At 42.1% G+C, this 17,250-nt stretch overlaps 1 protein-coding gene across 3 annotated transcripts; it reads right to left on the bottom strand.

Annotated features, from left to right (window-relative positions):
- Positions 1-2,432: 2,432 nt before the first annotated feature.
- Positions 2,433-17,228, bottom strand: LOC131351944 (calpain-2 catalytic subunit-like). 3 transcript variants are annotated; one of them, XM_058387713.1, is made up of 15 exons: positions 17,224-17,228; positions 16,897-17,022; positions 15,158-15,389; positions 14,429-14,498; positions 13,893-14,011; positions 13,640-13,773; positions 13,361-13,535; positions 10,708-10,782; positions 10,107-10,192; positions 8,752-8,826; positions 7,218-7,375; positions 6,754-6,917; positions 6,635-6,646; positions 6,324-6,511; positions 2,433-3,837 (listed from the first exon to the last, which is right to left on the bottom strand). In XM_058387713.1, the coding sequence occupies exons 3-15, from the start codon at positions 15,380-15,382 to the stop codon at positions 3,822-3,824; spliced, it is 1,497 nt and encodes a 498-aa protein (XP_058243696.1). In that variant the 5' UTR covers positions 15,383-15,389; positions 16,897-17,022; positions 17,224-17,228; the 3' UTR covers positions 2,433-3,821. The 3 variants fall into 3 exon arrangements, with proteins under 3 accessions (XP_058243696.1, XP_058243679.1, XP_058243687.1); XM_058387696.1 differs by lacking the exon at positions 17,224-17,228 and having other exon boundaries at positions 16,784-17,020; XM_058387704.1 differs by lacking the exons at positions 6,635-6,646; positions 17,224-17,228 and having other exon boundaries at positions 16,784-17,020.
- Positions 17,229-17,250: the final 22 nt, after the last annotated feature.

Genomic DNA, 17,250 nt, shown 5'->3' with positions numbered 1-17,250 from the left:
GTGAGGGGTGTGTGTGGGGTGTGTGGGGTGTGTTCGAGTGTGTGTGAGGGGTGTGTGGGGTGTGTAAGAGTGTGTGTGAGGGGTGTGTTAGAGTGTGTGTGAGGGGTGTGTGTGGTGTGTAAGAGTGTGTGTGAGGGGTGTGTGTGGTGTGTAAGAGTGTGTGTGAGGGGTGTGTGGGGTGTGTAAGAGTGTGTGTGAGGGGTGTGTGGGTTGTGTAAGAGTGTGTGTAAGAGTGTGTGTGAGGGGTGTGTGGGGTGTGTAAGAGTGTTTGTAAGAGTGTGTGTGAGGGGTGTGTAAGAGTTTGTGTGAGGTGTGTCTAAGAGTTTGTGTAAGAGTGTGTGTGAGGGGTGTGTTTGGTGTGTTAGAGTGTGTGTGAGGGGTGTGTGGGGTGTGTAAGAGTGTGTGTGAGGTGTGTCTAAGATTGTGTGTAAGAGTGTGTTTGAGGGGTGTGTGGGGTGTGTAAGAGTGTGTGTAAGAGTGTGTGTGAGGGGTGTGTGGGGTGTGTAAGAGTGTGTGTGAGGGGTGTGTGGGGTGTGTAAGAGTGTGTGTAAGAGTGTGTGTGAGGGGTGTGTAAGAGTGTGTGTAAGAGTGTGTGTGTGGGGTGTGTGGGGTGTGTAAGAGTGTGTGTAAGAGTGTGTGTGAGGGGTGTGTGGGGTGTGTAAAAGTGTGTGTGAGGGGTGTGTGGGGTGTGTAAGAGTGTGAGGGGTGTGTGGGGTGTGTAAAAGTGTGTGTGAGGGGTGTGGGGGGTGTGTTAGAGTGTGTGTGAGGGGTGTGTGGGGTGTGTAAGAGTGTGTGTGAGGGGTGTGTGGGGTGTGTAAGAGTGTGTGTGAGGGGTGTGTAAGAGTGTGTGTGAGGGGTGTGTGGGGTGTGTAAGAGTGTGTGTGAGGGGTGTGTGGGGTGTGTAAGAGTGTGTGTGAGGGGTGTGTGAGGGGTGTGAGGGGTGTGTGGGGTGTGTAAGAGTGTGTGTGAGGGGTGTGTGGGGTGTGTGAGGGGTGTGTGGGGTGTGTAAGAGTGTGTGTGTGAGGGGTGTGTGGGGTGTGTAAGAGTGTGTGTGATGGGTGTGTGTGGTGTGTAAGAGTGTGTGTGAGGGGTGTGTGTGTGGGGTGTGTGTGGTGTGTGTGTGGTGTGAGGGGTGTGAGGGGTGTGTGGGGTGTGTAAGTGTGTGTGTGTGGGGTGTGTGGGGTGTGTAAGAGGGTGTGTGGGGTGTGTGGGGTGTGTAAGAGTGTGTGTGAGGGGTGTGAGGGGTGTGTAAGAGTGTGTGTGAGGGGTGTGTGGGGTGTGTAAGAGTGTGTGTGAGGGGTGTGTGGGGTGTGTTAGAGTGTGTGTGAGGGGTGTGTCGGGTGTGTAAGAGTGTGTGTAAGAGTGTGTGTGAGGGGTGTGTGGGGTGTGTAAGAGTGTGTGTAAGAGTGTGTGTGAGGGGTGTGTGGGGTGTGTAAGAGTGTGTGTGAGGGGTGTGTGGGGTGTGTAAGAGTGTGTGTAAGAGTGTGTGTGAGGGGTGTGTAAGAGTGTGTGTGAGGGGTGTGTGGGGTGTGTTAGAGTGTGTGTGAGGGGTGTGTAAGAGTGTGTGTGAGGGGTGTGTAAGAGTGTGTGTGATGGGTGTGTGGGGTGTGTTAGAGTGTGTGTGAGGGGTGTGTAAGAGTGTGTGTGAGGGGTGTGTGGGGTGTGTGAGGGGTGTTTGTGGTGTGTTAGAGTGTGTGTGAGGGGTGTGTAAGAGTGTGTGTGAGGGGTGTGTGGGGTGTGTGAGGGGTGTGTGTGGTGTGTAAGAGTGTGTGTGAGGGGTGTTTGTGGTGTGTTAGAGTGTGTGTGAGGGGTGTGTAAGAGTGTGTGTGAGGGGTGTGTGGGGTGTGTGAGGGGTGTGTGTGGTGTGTAAGAGTGTGTGTGAGGGGTGTGTGGGGTGTGTAAGAGTGTGTGTGTGGGGTGTGTAAGAGTGTGTTTGAGGGGTGTGTGGGGTGTGTTAGAGTGTGTGTGAGGGGTGTGTGGGGTGTGTAAGAGTGTGTGTGAGGGGTGTGTGTCTGTTCTCACTGTCCCCTGAAGGGTCTTGTGATCTGAGACGGTTCAGTTCCCAAACCAGGCAGTGATGCAGCTGCTCAGGACGCTCTCCATGGTCCCTCTGTAGAAGGTGGTCAAGATGGGGGGAGGGAGATGGGCTTTCCTCAGCCTCCTCAGGAAGTAGAGGTGCTGCTGGGCTTTCCTGGTGATGGAGCTGGTGTTTAGTGACCAGGTGAAGTTCTCCGCCAGATGAACACCAAGGAATCTGGTGCTCTTGACGATCTCCACAGAGGATCCGTCGATGAACAGCGGAGAACAGTCACTCTGTGCTCCCCTGAAGTCAATAACCATCTCTTTAGTCTTGTTGACGTTTAGAGACAGGTTGTTGGCTTTATTATTTTATTATCAGGGTGTGTTTATTTCATTTCTTTTCATTTCCTCACCAGTTTTTTTTATGACAAACTAATAATTACAGATGATAAAAAACAAAAATGTTAATTTCTGAGTATGTAGAAATCTTTATGATAAATCATCTTTTAATAATCTTATTTATTATAAATTTGTTATACATCAATCAGCCATAACATTCTGACCACTGACCGGTGAAGTGAATCAGACTGAGTATCTCCTCATCATGGCACCTGTTAGTGGGTGGGATATATTAGGCAGCAAGTCAACATTTTGTCCTCAAAGTTGATGTTAGAAGCAGGAAAAATGGACAAGTGTAAGGATTTGAGTGAGTTTGACCAAAAGGGCCAAATTGTGATGGCTAGACCACTGGATCAGAGCATCTCCAAAACTGCAGCTCTTGTGGGGTGTTCCCGGTCTGCAGTGGTCAGTATCTATCAAAAGTGGACCAAGGAAGGAACAGTGGTGAACCAGCGGTCATGGGCGGCCGAGGCTCATTGATGCACATGGGGAGTGAAGGCTGGCCCGTGTGATCCGATCCAACAGATGAGCTACTGTTGCTCAAACTGCTGAAGAAGTTAATGCTGGTTCTGATAGAAAGGGGTCAGAATACACAGTGCAGGACGGGTCAGGACTGTTTGGGCAGCAAAAGGGGGACCAACAAAATATTAGGCAGGTGGTCATAATGTTGTGGCTGTTGGGTGTATATAGAAACTGCATGTGACAAATAAAATCCTGAATCTTGAACATCAAAGCTGTAGTATGTTAAATGTCCAGTAGGTGGCGATATTAGACTCAAATGTACTATCTTGTGATTATTATTATGATTATTATTATTATTGTTGTTATTATTATTGTTGTTGTTATTGCTATTATTTGCACATTAAGAATACAAACAGATGTGTCCTTTGTTAAAAGACATTTTATTATTTTGATTCTGACGGTCGATCCACATGAAGATAATTAGTGTTGGTTATGTGTAAGTGCTGATACAGTGAGATGTTCTCTGGCATGATGAGATGTTTATGTAACATGTGTGGAAGGAGTCTCCAGTGTCACTGCTTAAGGACAGTTAAGTTCTTTGTGGTTTCAATGGTAACAGGACAAGCTGCAGGACTTGTGAAAAAGCGAATGACTGGGAAATAAACCTCAAAGATATTCATGATATAATAATAATAATAATAATAATAATAATAATAATAATAATAATAATAATAATGTTAATCTTTTAGTCATTACTCAGGCCTGTAATTTCAGGTGAATGGCTCAGGTGGGTTTGGCCTGTTACTGGCTGTACTGGAGGATACCTTCATTTCTGAATCAGGGGTTTAACCTGAGAACATGTAAATACAAGTAAATGATCAACAAACAACACAGAAATACAGCCAGAGAGTCTGGTTCTGTCCTGTGGTCTCGCCTTGGCTTCAGTTTGGTTTAGTCCTGTGAGAACAAGAGAAACACAGATCATTAAAATAAACTCAAAGCTCTGGATGTTTACAGCATGGTGTTTAACTCTCAGCTCTATAAACTTCACTCTGAATGCAGGAGCCATAATTATGGGGGACTTCATCTTATACAAGCAGGAACATCTGTAACAGCTGGACCATGAAAATGAATGAATCTAAATCCTAAGATAGTACAGATTGGTGTGACTCCACCCCCTGGCTCCACCCACCACAGCAGAAAGCTACAACTACAGCAAGGTTGAATAATTAAGTTTAAGTTGTATTTATTTGTCACATCTACATTACTGTACAGTGAAATTCTTTTTCTGCATATCCCATTCTTGGGGGTTGGGGTCAGACCGGGTGTACAGGGTCAGCCATGATGCAGCTCTGGGTTAAGGGCCTTGCTCAAGGGCCCAACAGTGGCAGCTTGGCAGTGCTGGGGTGTGAACCCCGATTTTCCAGTCAACGACCCAGAGCCTTAACCACTGAGCTACCACCAATGCTCCCTTTAGACTAATTGAGGGTCCTGCGCAGCACAAGTTCAGACCGCGCAGACGATGCGCATCCACCCAGCAATGGCAAAACGAAAAGATGAAACATCTCTGCAACAGCCTAAGAAAAAGGTTTGTTCGACTTTTAAGCAAGAATAGCTAAATGAAATCGTTGAAACGGGTACAAGTGATGGTCCCGATAAGTCAGTTAAATTGTCTGACATATTTAAGCTATGGAGCTAATGGGATTGTGTGCAAAATTTGCTCCGAAGCTAAAATCAAATGAGAGTTTTCCACCGGAAAAACATGGACAGAGTGGAAATTTGACTACCTAAAACGCCACTTAACACAAAAATGTCACATTGACGCTGTGAAAGCATTGTGCAATCGAATGCATGGAACTGCAATTAACCAGCTTCTCAGAGAGTCGAGATAATCGAGAGAAAAACGTATTGACCTCGCCAATAAGAGCAAGTCAAACCCAGAACAAATATTGATCGATAATGTGCTACTTGCCATTAAAATGAAGTTTTAAAGGTACAGGTTTTGTAGGCTACATTATTAATAAATGCATAGTAATAAAGCATGCATTTAATGTGTTTGACTTGTGCAATATTTATACTGTTTGCTGAAATATAAATTTTAATATAACTTTATACATTACATTATGTTTAAGTATTGTGGTTAATTAACTGACAAAAGCTTTACACTTTATTTAAAAGGCTAAGTTACTATAACTAGGTCTGTAGTCACTGAAAGAAAACAGGCAGATAATATTTTATTATTGTGATGCATCTTTGTTTTCAGATGCTGTTTTGAGAGACGTTCCAAATCTCCACAGACCTGCATGGCCAGTCGAGAAAGGACTGATGAAGCACTATTGCACTAAAAGTTGTTAAAACTGTTAGAACTAAAACTGTTGTTTTGTTTGTATATGTTTTAAATACAATCTGGTTTAATAAAATGTGTTTGGTTAAAAATATTGATCATTCATTAATATAACATTTGTTGAACTGTTAATAGAATTGATTAAATATTCTATCAAACTATAGCCCCTCAGGTAATGGTAACATGCTGATTTTTGTGACTATATAAAAATTTTTGCTGAAATTGCTCACAGGTTAAATGTTTGCGCTCATAGAAATTTTTATTTGCTAAGCGCAGTAAAAAATTAGAGGGAATATTGGCTACCACCACCCCAACAGCCCACCAGGCAGTGGTATAATAATTTATTTAATAAATAAATAAATAAATAAATAAATATGTTTCACTATAAACCTGAAGTATATTATTTGACAAAAGTATCTGTGTGATCTGAAGAGGATTGAGGTTTTATACTCCACATGTCAGTCTGAGCACAGAAAGATTTGGAGTGTGATATTCCCCAACCTCATTAACTCTAAAGTCTCCACTAATTATTCAATTCTCTTCAAATTGAATTTACAGGGATTGTCATTTTATACAAAACACTATAAAATAATACAATAAAATCTTACTTCACCATCAATAACAACAATGAACAAGTCATTAATAATTAATTAATTATCATTTAATATTATTAGTTATCAAAGTTCATATGTATGGACCTAAATTTTAAAAAAATAATAATTTTTTTACAATTAAATATCTACATACTAAAGTTAGTTTAGTATATCCACACTTTTCTTCCAATCAGAAGAGCTCTGAGGTTTATTTTTAAAGATATATTAAACCATATGATTATAATGATCACATTACGAAGCCACGCCCCTCCACACTTAAATTACCTTTTAAAAAAAAGAAAGCGAGTCTTAAATGTGTGTTATAATGATCCTGATGATCTGAAGATTCTTTGTTGTTGTCGTTGGTGCAAAATAACAGAAGTAACTTTACATCATGTGTCTGATGGAGCAGATATTCTGGACAGATTCTACAAGAAAATGACCATCAGGTCTACATGCTCATGGTGGACACTTCACAGTGTCCAGGGTTTGAGAGATGCTCTTACTTTGAGAACAACGTGAGGACGAAGGAGCCGGTCTCTTTGGGTTTGTAGGTGAAAGGTACAATAAGGTAGAGTCCAGGTTTCAGTCTCAGGTACTCAGTGACCTCCCTGCTGTTAGAGAGAGCCTTGGACCTGGCCACTGGAGCGCTGGAGGAGAAAAAGGCAGCAGGAATGGCTCTCTGATCCTTCAGCTGAGGGAGAAATAACAGAAGGTGAAGGTTAACGTTAGATCTGACCAAGTCTGATCTCGGAACTGAGTCTGATTTGAGTGTAGAGTGGACACTGAGAGGTGTGGAATATAGAACTGTACTCACATCTGGAGGAACCTGTAAAGAACATGAAGATAAACAAATCATACACTTCAAAAATCACACAAACTACACACACACGCACTCACACACACACACACACACACACAGAAGGAGACACTGACCGCAAAAACACTGAACCCGATGTTATGGTTCTGGACATGGTGCCTGTGTCTGCTGTTGGGTTTCTGCATCAGAGACACCAGCAGGTTTAACCCCTGACCTTCAGCACGGTCCGTCTCTCCAGCAGAGATCTTCACTCTGTACTGAGGATTCTTCCAGAAACTCTCTGAGTATAGAAATGATTCAAATTATTATAATCATCTTGTAGCACTCATTTACTCACAATTCCCACTGACCCAGAGATATGCTTCATTCATTAATTCATTGACTCATTAACTCATTAATTACTTAACTTATGAATTCAATAACTCATTAACTCAGTAACTCATTAACTCATCGACTCATTAACTGATTGATAATTAAAGAGTAATTGATATACGGTGTTGGGAAAATCTTCATGTCTAATCTTCTACATTGAAGCTGGTCATCAGTACAGCAGCTCTGTTTGTTGTGAATAAACACCTACGCTTGTTCTCCATGGATCCACCGGCCGTGTTCTCGTCCCAATGGCCTTCATAACATGTTGTGGTCCAGCTGCGTTCTGATGATCCATCCAGGAACGCTGGACTCTGACAGCAGATATCCACATTAGCAAAGCTTCTGCAGAAATCCTCCACTGACATCCTGAGAGGACAGAAGAAAACCAATGTTTTGAATGTAGTGTAGAATGTAGAATGTAGTGCAAGAGCTTCCAGATGTTTTTGAGACAAACACAAAGAGTGAAGATCTGTATTTCCTAATGACAATATAATACACTTTAATCAGAATATTTTAGTGTTTACTTTTAATTTAAACTTAAATTGTTTCCACAAATAAGAGTTTTTCATTCAGATCGTTTGTGATATTTTAAAGAGGAGTGATGAGACCTCCTGGAGTCAAGAAGAAAATATAAGTGATTGATTTAACACTTGGTTTTTTAGTTACTGCACAATTCCATAAATCTATGTCTCTTTCATTTCAGGGAGCTGTGTGGAATCTCATCCTGAAAACACCTGAACAACTTCACCAACCATCACTACATCTCCAATCAGCATTGTGATTTTGTCTTCTGATGAGAACCATTTTTTGGACATGAAAACCATCAGCAGGTTTGGTAAGAAAAGTAGAGAAAAAACATCTGGAGTAAAAACACCTGGAGATGGATCACTGAGGTTTTGGTGCACTTGTGGAGATTAATTTCTCACAGAAGATCATCTCCTCACTGTCTGCTGTCCACACTGGGAACAAGACCAGCTGATTTTTTTTTCAGTCTGTCCAGTGTGGGTGAGTCTGTGCTCATGATAGCTTCAGATTCCTGTTCCTGACAGGAGAGGAACCTGATGCATAGCTTTGACAGGCTGTGCTGCGAGATGCTTTCCTGCTCTCCATGGCTGAAAAGACGGATTATTTGATTATTTACTGATATCCCATAGAGCTGTCTCTCACTGAGTGTTTGTTTTTTCTCCCCAAACTCTAGATACTGGTGCGTTGAAAATCCCAGCAGGAGATCTGAAAGATTTAAACCAGTCCATCTGGCACCAGCAATCATGCCACGGTTAAAGTCACAGAGATCAGACTGATCTTCAGTCTGATGTTTGATGTGCCTTGAGGACTTGTAGCTGAGTGACTATACATAGAGAGAAATAGTTAAAGAAACACTAAATGAATGTTGATCAGTGAGCATCTCATCTCTGAAGCCCAGTGAAGAGTGACGTCACACCGCCTCAGATAGATGATGATGTTATACATGGAGGAGAGTCTGTAGATCTGACACTACAGGAGGAGACTCAGGACTGATCTTCTCTCCAGGGCAGGAGACACAAAATATTAACTTCCAAGTGATGTGTACACGTAATAACATTTTTTTGAATTTAACACATTAAACAGCTCAGGAACATGGTGTAGTTTCAGTGAAACTACACCATGTTCCTGAGCTGTTTAATGTGTTAAATTCATGCTGTTCTTCATGAAGGGTGCCAATACTTTTCTCAAACACAAGTGAAAGGATGAATAAGACTCACCAGAACTCTCCATCTTCTTTACTATGTAAGAGCTTTGAGCGTTCCTCGGGTTCTACAGACCCCCACAGTGGTGACCTGAAGGATAGAGTAGGATGTCAGTGTGGAACAGAGACATGAATAAAACAGGAAATGAAATGAATAAAGGTGTGATGAGAAAGTGACCATGTCACTCCACACCTGCCTGGCATTTCTACAGCTTTATACTCTACAGTGTCTGTGTCAATGGTCAGGATATTATGGTATAGTGAAGATTAGATTCAAACAATATTTCAGGTGTGGATTTGGAACAAGCAAGTGTTCTCCAAGAGTGAGAAGAGGAAGAGGAAACATCATGAACCCAGTGGAACCTTATGAACTTCAAACACTTGACAGAAATCAGCTGCTGATCTGCATGTCCATCTCCACACACCTCATACACTGGAACCTCAGCACAGGAATGGAATTGGTTCTGGAGGCAAGATCTTAAGGTGAAGATGTAAATTGCAATATGCAATTTTTTTCATCAGAAATAATGTAAGAGATAATCTGTTCTAGCTGCCCAAACATCTGACCGATATGACCAATACAAAGCGTATGTAAACTGCTTACAAAGAACTGACCCAAGCAAAGCATTCCATGTCAAGTCTCCTCACAGGAAGTCGTGCCAACAAGCTTGGGCTAAAAATAGAACAGAGTGCCAACACCACCAATCTGTCCACAAAAAAACACCAAAAATCAAATAGCTTTAGAACACATGCTGAAGGCAGTGTTGGTATCATGGGATGACCCTTCCACACAGTTTTCGCTTGGCTTTCCACTGATGCTGAGTTCTGACCGGCTCCTGGACGGCTCTGGGTCATTGACCGGATGATCGGGGTTCAAGCCCCAGTACCACCAAGCTGCCAATGTTGACAAATAAAGACAACTTAACTTAAACTTAGTCGCCATTCGGTTCCTTCATTCGTGTGCTGAAAATGCTTCGCATGCTGATGCTAATTTAGTGCAAAATTTCAATTCAGTAAGGTGAAAATTTGTAAGAGAGGGCATTCACATACCCAGGTTCCACTGTACTCTCACGGTCAGTTCACACTGATGTGTGTGTTATGAGGAGTTATGTTAGTATTGTTGTTGTTCACTGACTCACACTTGTACAGTGTACCAGGAAGTCATGGAGGTGTGTGTTCCCGTGTGGGGGTTTTTTCTGATATTTCACAATACATAAGCTAACAGGTTTATGATTGTTGTGAAACGGTGTAATGAGTAATGATGAAGTGGTACAGAATGTCCGGTGGTGTGATGTACAGCTGAGTGAGGAAGGAGGGACAATAAACAGATGTCTGGTTCAGTCATCAATGAATCTGTGTAAACTCCTCTACCTGTCACTCCAGTCACCTTTCCACTCTCTACGTCCCCAGGGGTTCAGGAGACGCACCAGTTTAACCGACTCACCTTCACTCATCACCTGTTACACACACACACACACACGTGTAAATATTGTCTTTCAGGGACAGAAGAATTCATCTATTTGAGTGAGAATCAAATAAAAGTGAGAAATGGACACAAACATGGTGGAGAAACAGGAAGTGGGACTGACCACATGCTCCACCTGTGATCATGTTTATAGACTGAACTGAACTGATGTTAAAATAATTATTTAGGAAAACTTCATCAGAAAGCAGAACAGTGTTGTGTGTTGATCGCACACTTTTCGACACTATTCTGTCCAGTCTCTTCATGAGAATCATTTAATAAGAACTTCATTATTTCTCTCTTCATTGCTGAACTTCACTTCTCTCCACAGATTTAACAGATCTGTGTTTCATCATTTCTCCTCTTTCACAGCAGTCTATCACACACACACACATACACACACACACACACACACCCACAGACTCAGGCAGTGTGATGAGATAGAGGTTCAGTAAACTGAGCACTAAAGCAGAGAGATTTGAGATAGCAGTCATGTCAGACTCGTACCTTGGTGACTCCAGTAACGGTGTAGGCGTGGCCCTCCACTATACCGTTAGGAAGCTCTGTGTTAGCAGAAGTGGCCTGAACAAAATAACAGATACAGTAAAGAAAGTTAACCTCAGCAATGTGTGTATGTTTGGAGAGTGTGTGTAGAGTAAGTGTGTGGTGCGTGTGTGTGTGTGTATATACTGAGTGAGTGTGTGTGTGTGTGTAGAGTGTAATGTGTGTGTTTACCCCTGCGTGTGAACCACAGCCCATACATGAGTTGTACTGTTTATAGAGCGTGTGTGTATAGAGTGTGTGTGTGTGTGTGCATATAGAGTGTGTGTGTGTATAGAGTGTGTGTGTGTGTGTGTTTACCCCTGCGTGTGAACCACAGCCCATACATGAGTTGTACTGTTTAGAGAGTGTGTGTGTGTGTGTGTGCATATAGAGTGTGTGTGTGTGCATATAGAGTGTGTGTGTGTGCATATAGAGTGTGTGTGTGTATAGAGCGTGTGTGTGTGTGTTTACCCCTGCATGTGAACCACAGCCCATACATGAGTTGTACTGTTTATAGAGTGTGTGTGTGTGTGTGTGTGTGTGTGTGTGTGTGTGTGTGTGTGCATATAGAGTGTGTGTGTGTATAGAGTGTGTGTGTGTATAGAGTGTGTGTGTGTATGTGTATAGAGTGTGTGTGTGTATGTGTATAGAGCGTGTGTGTGTGTGTGGTGTGTGTGTGTTTACCCCTGCATGTGAACCACAGCCCATACATGAGTTGTACTGTTTATAGAGTGTGTGTGTGTGCATATAGAGTGTGTGTGTATAGAGTGTGTGTGTGTATGTGTATAGAGTGTGTGTGTGTGTGCATATAGAGTGTGTGTGTGTATAGAGTGTGTGTGTGTGTGTATAGAGTGTGTGTGTGTGTGTGTGTTTACCCCTGCATGTGAACCACAACCCATACATGAGTTGTACTGTTTATAGAGTGTGTGTGTGTGTGTGTGTATAGAGTGTGTGTGTGTATGTGTATAGAGTGTGTGTGTGTGTGTGTGTGTGTATAGAGTGTGTATGTGTATAGAGCGTGTGTGTGTGTGTATAGAGTGTGTGTGTGTGTATAGAGTGTGTGTGTGTGTGTGTGTATAGAGTGTGTGTGTGTATGTGTATAGAGTGTGTGTGTGTGTATAGAGTGTGTGTGTGTGTGTGTTTACCCCTGCGTGTGAACCACAGCCCATACATGAGCTGTACTGTTTATAGAGCGTGTGTGTGTGTGTGTGTGTATAGAGTGTGTGTGTGTATGTGTATAGAGTGTGTGTGTGTGTGTGTGTTTACCCCTGCATGTGAACCACAGCCCATACATGAGTTGTACTGTTTATAGAGTGTGTGTGTGTGTGTGTGTGTGTGTATAGAGTGTGTGTGTGTATGTGTATAGAGTGTGTGTGTGTGTGTGTGTGTATAGAGTGTGTGTGTGTGTATAGAGTGTGTGTGTGTGTGTGTTTACCCCTGCGTGTGAACCACAGCCCATACATGAGTTGTACTGTTTATAGAGTGTGTGTGTGTGTGTGTGTGTGTGTATAGAGTGTGTGTGTGTATGTGTATAGAGTGTGTGTGTGTGTGTGTGTGTATAGAGTGTGTATGTGTATAGAGCGTGTGTGTGTGTGTGTGTATAGAGTGTGTGTGTGTATGTGTATAGAGTGTGTATGTGTATAGAGCGTGTGTGTGTGTGTATAGAGTGTGTGTGTGTGTATAGAGTGTGTATGTGTATAGAGCGTGTGTGTGTGTGTGTGTATAGAGTGTGTGTGTGTGTGTGTGTATAGAGTGTGTATGTGTATAGAGCGTGTGTGTGTGTGTATAGAGTGTGTGTGTGTGTATAGAGTGTGTGTGTGTGTGTGTGTATAGAGTGTGTGTGTGTATGTGTATAGAGTGTGTGTGTGTATAGAGTGTGTGTGTGTGTTTACCCCTGCGTGTGAACCACAGCCCATACATGAGCTGTACTGTTTACAGAGCGTGTGTGTGTGTGTGTGTGTATAGAGTGTGTGTGTGTATGTGTATAGAGTGTGTGTGTGTGTGTGTGTATAGAGTGTGTATGTGTATAGAGCGTGTGTGTGTGTGTGTGTGTATAGAGTGTGTGTGTGTATGTGTATAGAGTGTGTGTGTGTTTACCCCTGCATGTGATCCACAGCCCATACATGAGTTGTACTGTTTATAGAGCGTGTGTGTGTGTGTGTGTATGTGTATAGAGTGTGTGTGTGTATGTGTATAGAGTGTGTGTGTGTGTATAGAGTGTGTGTGTGTGTGTGTTTACCCCTGCGTGTGAACCACAGCCCATACATGAGCTGTACTGTTTATAGAGCGTGTGTGTGTGTGTGTATAGAGTGTGTGTGTGTGTGTGTGTGTGTTTACCCCTGAGTGTGAACCACAGCCCATACATGAGTTGTACTGTTTATAGAGCGTGTGTGTGTGTGTGTGTATAGAGTGTGTATGTGTATAGAGCGTGTGTGTGTGTGTGTATAGAGTGTGTGTGTGTATGTGTATAGAGTGTGTGTGTGTGTGTGTGTATAGAGTGTGTGTGTGTATGTGTATAGAGTGTGTGTGTGTGTGTGTGTGTGTATAGAGTGTGTGTGTATAGAGTGTGTGTGTGTATGTGTATAGAGTGTGTGTGTGTGTGTGTGTGTGTGTTTACCCCTGCATGTGATCCACAGCCCATACATGAGTTGTACTGTTCTGCTCGGTACAGTAGAGCCCAGTGCTCCGGATGATCCGGCTTCAGTCTGAGTGTTAAATGAACTCCTCCAATGAAATCACACAGAGCCTCAGAAATCAAACCACCATGAAGATCTGCGTAGGAGCCACACACTCTAAACACACACACACACATCAAAACCTCCATGTAGGTGTGTATAGGAGCCACACACGACCATATTTTAGAGCTGTAACATAAATCCACATGAATGTGTCGTACTTGGCGTAGGCTTTCTCCAGCAGCGCAGGCCAGAACTCATTACGAGTTTTACAGTGAACAAAGATCAGCTGTCCGTCAATCGTGGGCAATTTATCATCGATCACCACATCCACCCACTTCCCAAACCTCCAGAACTGAAAAGACATCATTAAAATTAGAGGTCATCTCAGAACACTAACATTTCCTGTACACAGGGTCGAGTAATCAGTAATGGTCAGTGGTGCTGTGTGTGAGGACTGATTGATGTACACACCCTAAAATGAAATATTCCAGCATAATCCTTTCTGAAGGACTGGCCTACAGGGATGATCTGATCCATGATCTTTGGCTGAAACGTAATGGCACCGATCGCAGCCAGAAACCAGCAGTTTCCTAAAAGAACATTAAATAAAAATAGGAGATAAACTCAGAAAGGATGTACTGATGCTGTACAATACTGAGATTATTATACAGAGTCCAGAGTGTCCAAGCCACATGGAGTCAGAGTGATCATGAGAAGAACAAACCAGTCATCACTGTGGAACATCACATGCACAAGAACTTAAACAATCAACTGTATCATAGATAAAACTGTTACTGAGAGGAACATCTGAGAAGAATATGCAGAAAAGAAGATGTTTCCTGATATCCATGAAAAAATGTGAAGATTCATTTATCTTCTTTACACAGCTGTGTTTACTGAGTTCTAGATTCTGACTGGTCAGAAGTGTTGGAGCAGTAGAGCTCCTTCACAGTGAACATTACAACCTGAAGCCTCTGCATGCCTGTGTCTGAGCCTGTTAAACTCACCGAGCTCTCCCTGAGCCAGGTCAAACCTCGACTCGCTGTCTACAACGAGATGGGGGTCAGACACCATTTTCTGTAAAGTGGAGAAGTGGAAATTAATCACATGAACAATTCAGAAATATCTGACATCAAGTGTTCAAGAAGGAAACTGTAAAACTGGAAGAATACAAGAAATACAGAAACATCACAGGTGAGCTCAGACTCCTGACAGAATCATGGGATATGGTGAGGTAGTAACAGTACCATATAGTAGGTAGGTCGGTAGTTAGGTTGGTAGGTAGGTCAGTCAGTCAGTAGGTAGATAGGTAGGTCAGTCAGTCGGTAGGTAGGTCAGTCAGGAAGTCGGTAGGTCGGTAGGTAGGCAAGTTGGTAAGTAGGTTGGTAGGTAGGTTGGGTAGTAGGTAAGTCGGTAGGTAGGTAGTTAGGAAGGTAGGTAGGCCAGAAGGTAGGTAGGTTGATAAGTAGGGAGGTAGGTCGGGGTGACAGTAGGTAGGTAGGTCGACATTTATCTGTCAACCTATAATATCGACATTTATATATTTATACACTAATTACAGCATTCCCTGGGAGAAGAAACCTTCAGAGCCGGATTAACCAACATCACAAGATTTAGGAAGATTTTTCAGTCCTATCAATTACAAGGGACTTTTTGTGGAATAACACAATTCATTGACATCATCATTATTATTATTATTATTATTATTATTATTATTATTATAACAGCTGACTCACCGTAGGTCTGATCCACTCCACTCTTTCCAGCTCGGAGTGAGACAGCAGCCCTTCACCGATGGAGCTCTCGTTTGGGAGAAATTTATCATCCAGGAATCTCGCATTGTATTTTACAAAATCTCTCTTTAGCTCTTTGTAATTCTGCCCCAGAAATCTCTCAGGGTTGGAGTAAGATCCCACGCTATCTGTCACGTCCTTATCCCTGACTAAAAGGTCTGGCATCATTGGAGTCCTGTTCAAAGAAAAAAACACAAACTATTTTTATTATTGTAGGTTTGACTGGGATAGAAAAATGTTTATTTGTGGGAAAAAAGGTTAAAAATTAACAATGCATATAAAAGAGAAAAGAATGAGAAAATACTGGTGTGTAAAAAGTGAAGAAAAGGTCACTTAATAAATAAGAAAAAGAAATTGTATGATAAATCTCACATCTACACAGGAATTAAAGACTGCATCATACTAAATGAGTTTCTGAAGCATTTTAATCCTTCTGACTGAGCTGCTGTTCTGCTTTAAGTTGAAAATATTATGAATAAATTTGAACTGCTGTAACATTATGCAAATGATGATTTGGCTGTAAAGAAACAAGGTTACGGTTTAATGACATGCCCTGACGTTTAACATTTAACTCTTTAGGTGATATGAAATGTATAAATCCAGTTCACAAAAACTAGCAGCTTGAGAAAATATATAAATAAACACACTTTCTGCCACAATTATTAGAATGTTGTGGAATTATGCCCTAGGTGAGGTGGACATGGCCTGAGGCACGTCAGAAGGCAGTGTGGTGTGGACACTTTCATTCTTTCCTGCCTTTAAATACCGTAAAAGTATAAACCTCTTGCTTCCATATGATACCATTTAAATTCTTAACCTACGGTACAATATGATGGAATTTGACTGAGTTTTGGATGTAAACAACTTCAGAAACCGGAATGTCGTTCATTCAGAAATAATGAATGGTGATGGAGTGAAGGACCATCGGGTCACACCTCAGTCTAAACACAAGAATTCTTTTGTTTATGTGTCTGTTTGACCTTTTCCTTTTATTCCGACTGTGTGATTGTTCCTGTTCAGGCTGTCAGTAACACCTACCTGTTATTGTCTGGTGTGTTTGCACACGTGTGTGTGAGTGTGTGTGTGAGTGTGTGTGTGTGTGGGGGGGGGGGTACTACAGAACCTGTTTTAGTGGTTGAGAATGTGGAGCTGTGTGCCTTATGGCTAGTTTCAGGTATAAACATTATTGTAAACAGGACCATTAAAAATCAAGGAAGTTTCTACTGATCAGAGCGGTCACCTTAATGGTTTACTTTAGTAGAGATCTGACCCTTTACATTATATATATATATATATATATAGACAGACAGATAGATAGATAGATAGTTAGATAGATAGATAGATAGATAGATAGATAGATAGATAGATAGATAGATAGATAGATAGATAGATAGATAGATAGATAGATAGATAGATAGATAGTTTATTCATCGCACTGGAAAATTTACATCAGTGTGTTTGCACAACTCTTTCAACAACAGTTTCTACATAAACCTTGTTTACTTCCCTTCCTGAAATCCAGACAGCAGCAGAACCTGACTCTAATCAGAAAGAATGAAGAGCTCTTACCTGAGCAGGAAGGTTACGTCTGGTGAGTGTGACGTGTTTGGAGCAGTTAGAGAGGACTGACCCCGACTCTTATAGTATTAATGACGAAAGGGTGGAATTCCCCGAGTCCTTACCCTGAGGGACGTCTCTCTCTCACTGATACAACTGGTGTGACGAGTCCTGATGAGATCTGCGGAGCCGCTGCGCTGCGATCCCAAATGCCATGAGGTTTACCTGCTGAACACGCAACCGAGCGCTTTCTGGAGCAAAACAAAAACAGGAAGTGATGCGTCACATGTTAAGAGGGGAAAAAATACACTGCTACTTCCTGCATTTACATACGCAGACACAGACGTGATTAGTATTGACATCATAAACATACAGGATATAAAAAATACCAACATTATTAAAATCAAACATTATTAATTTCAAAGAAGATAAGTTCTGAAGAAGAGATTTACTTTAATGTTTATGAATATGTTGTGATG

Source organism: Hemibagrus wyckioides, linkage group LG01 (assembly GCF_019097595.1).
Source record: "Hemibagrus wyckioides isolate EC202008001 linkage group LG01, SWU_Hwy_1.0, whole genome shotgun sequence".
Classification (NCBI taxonomy): Eukaryota; Metazoa; Chordata; class Actinopteri; order Siluriformes; family Bagridae; genus Hemibagrus; species Hemibagrus wyckioides.
Note: the sequence above shows the minus strand (reverse complement) of the source record. Positions and strands in the feature narration are given on the sequence as shown.

Bases quoted from the DNA above. Each gene is read 5' to 3' on its own strand.
- LOC131351944 (XM_058387713.1), bottom strand. From the start codon at position 15,382: ATGATGCCAGACCTTTTAGTCAGGGATAAGGACGTGACAGATAGCGTG. The intron at 14,499-15,157 runs GTGAGTCAGCTG...TCCACTTTACAG, and splicing joins TGGAGTGGATCAGACCTACG to AAAATGGTGTCTGACCCCCA. The intron at 6,918-7,217 runs GTAGGTGTTTAT...TTCTATACTCAG, and splicing joins TGGATCCATGGAGAACAAGC to AGAGTTTCTGGAAGAATCCT.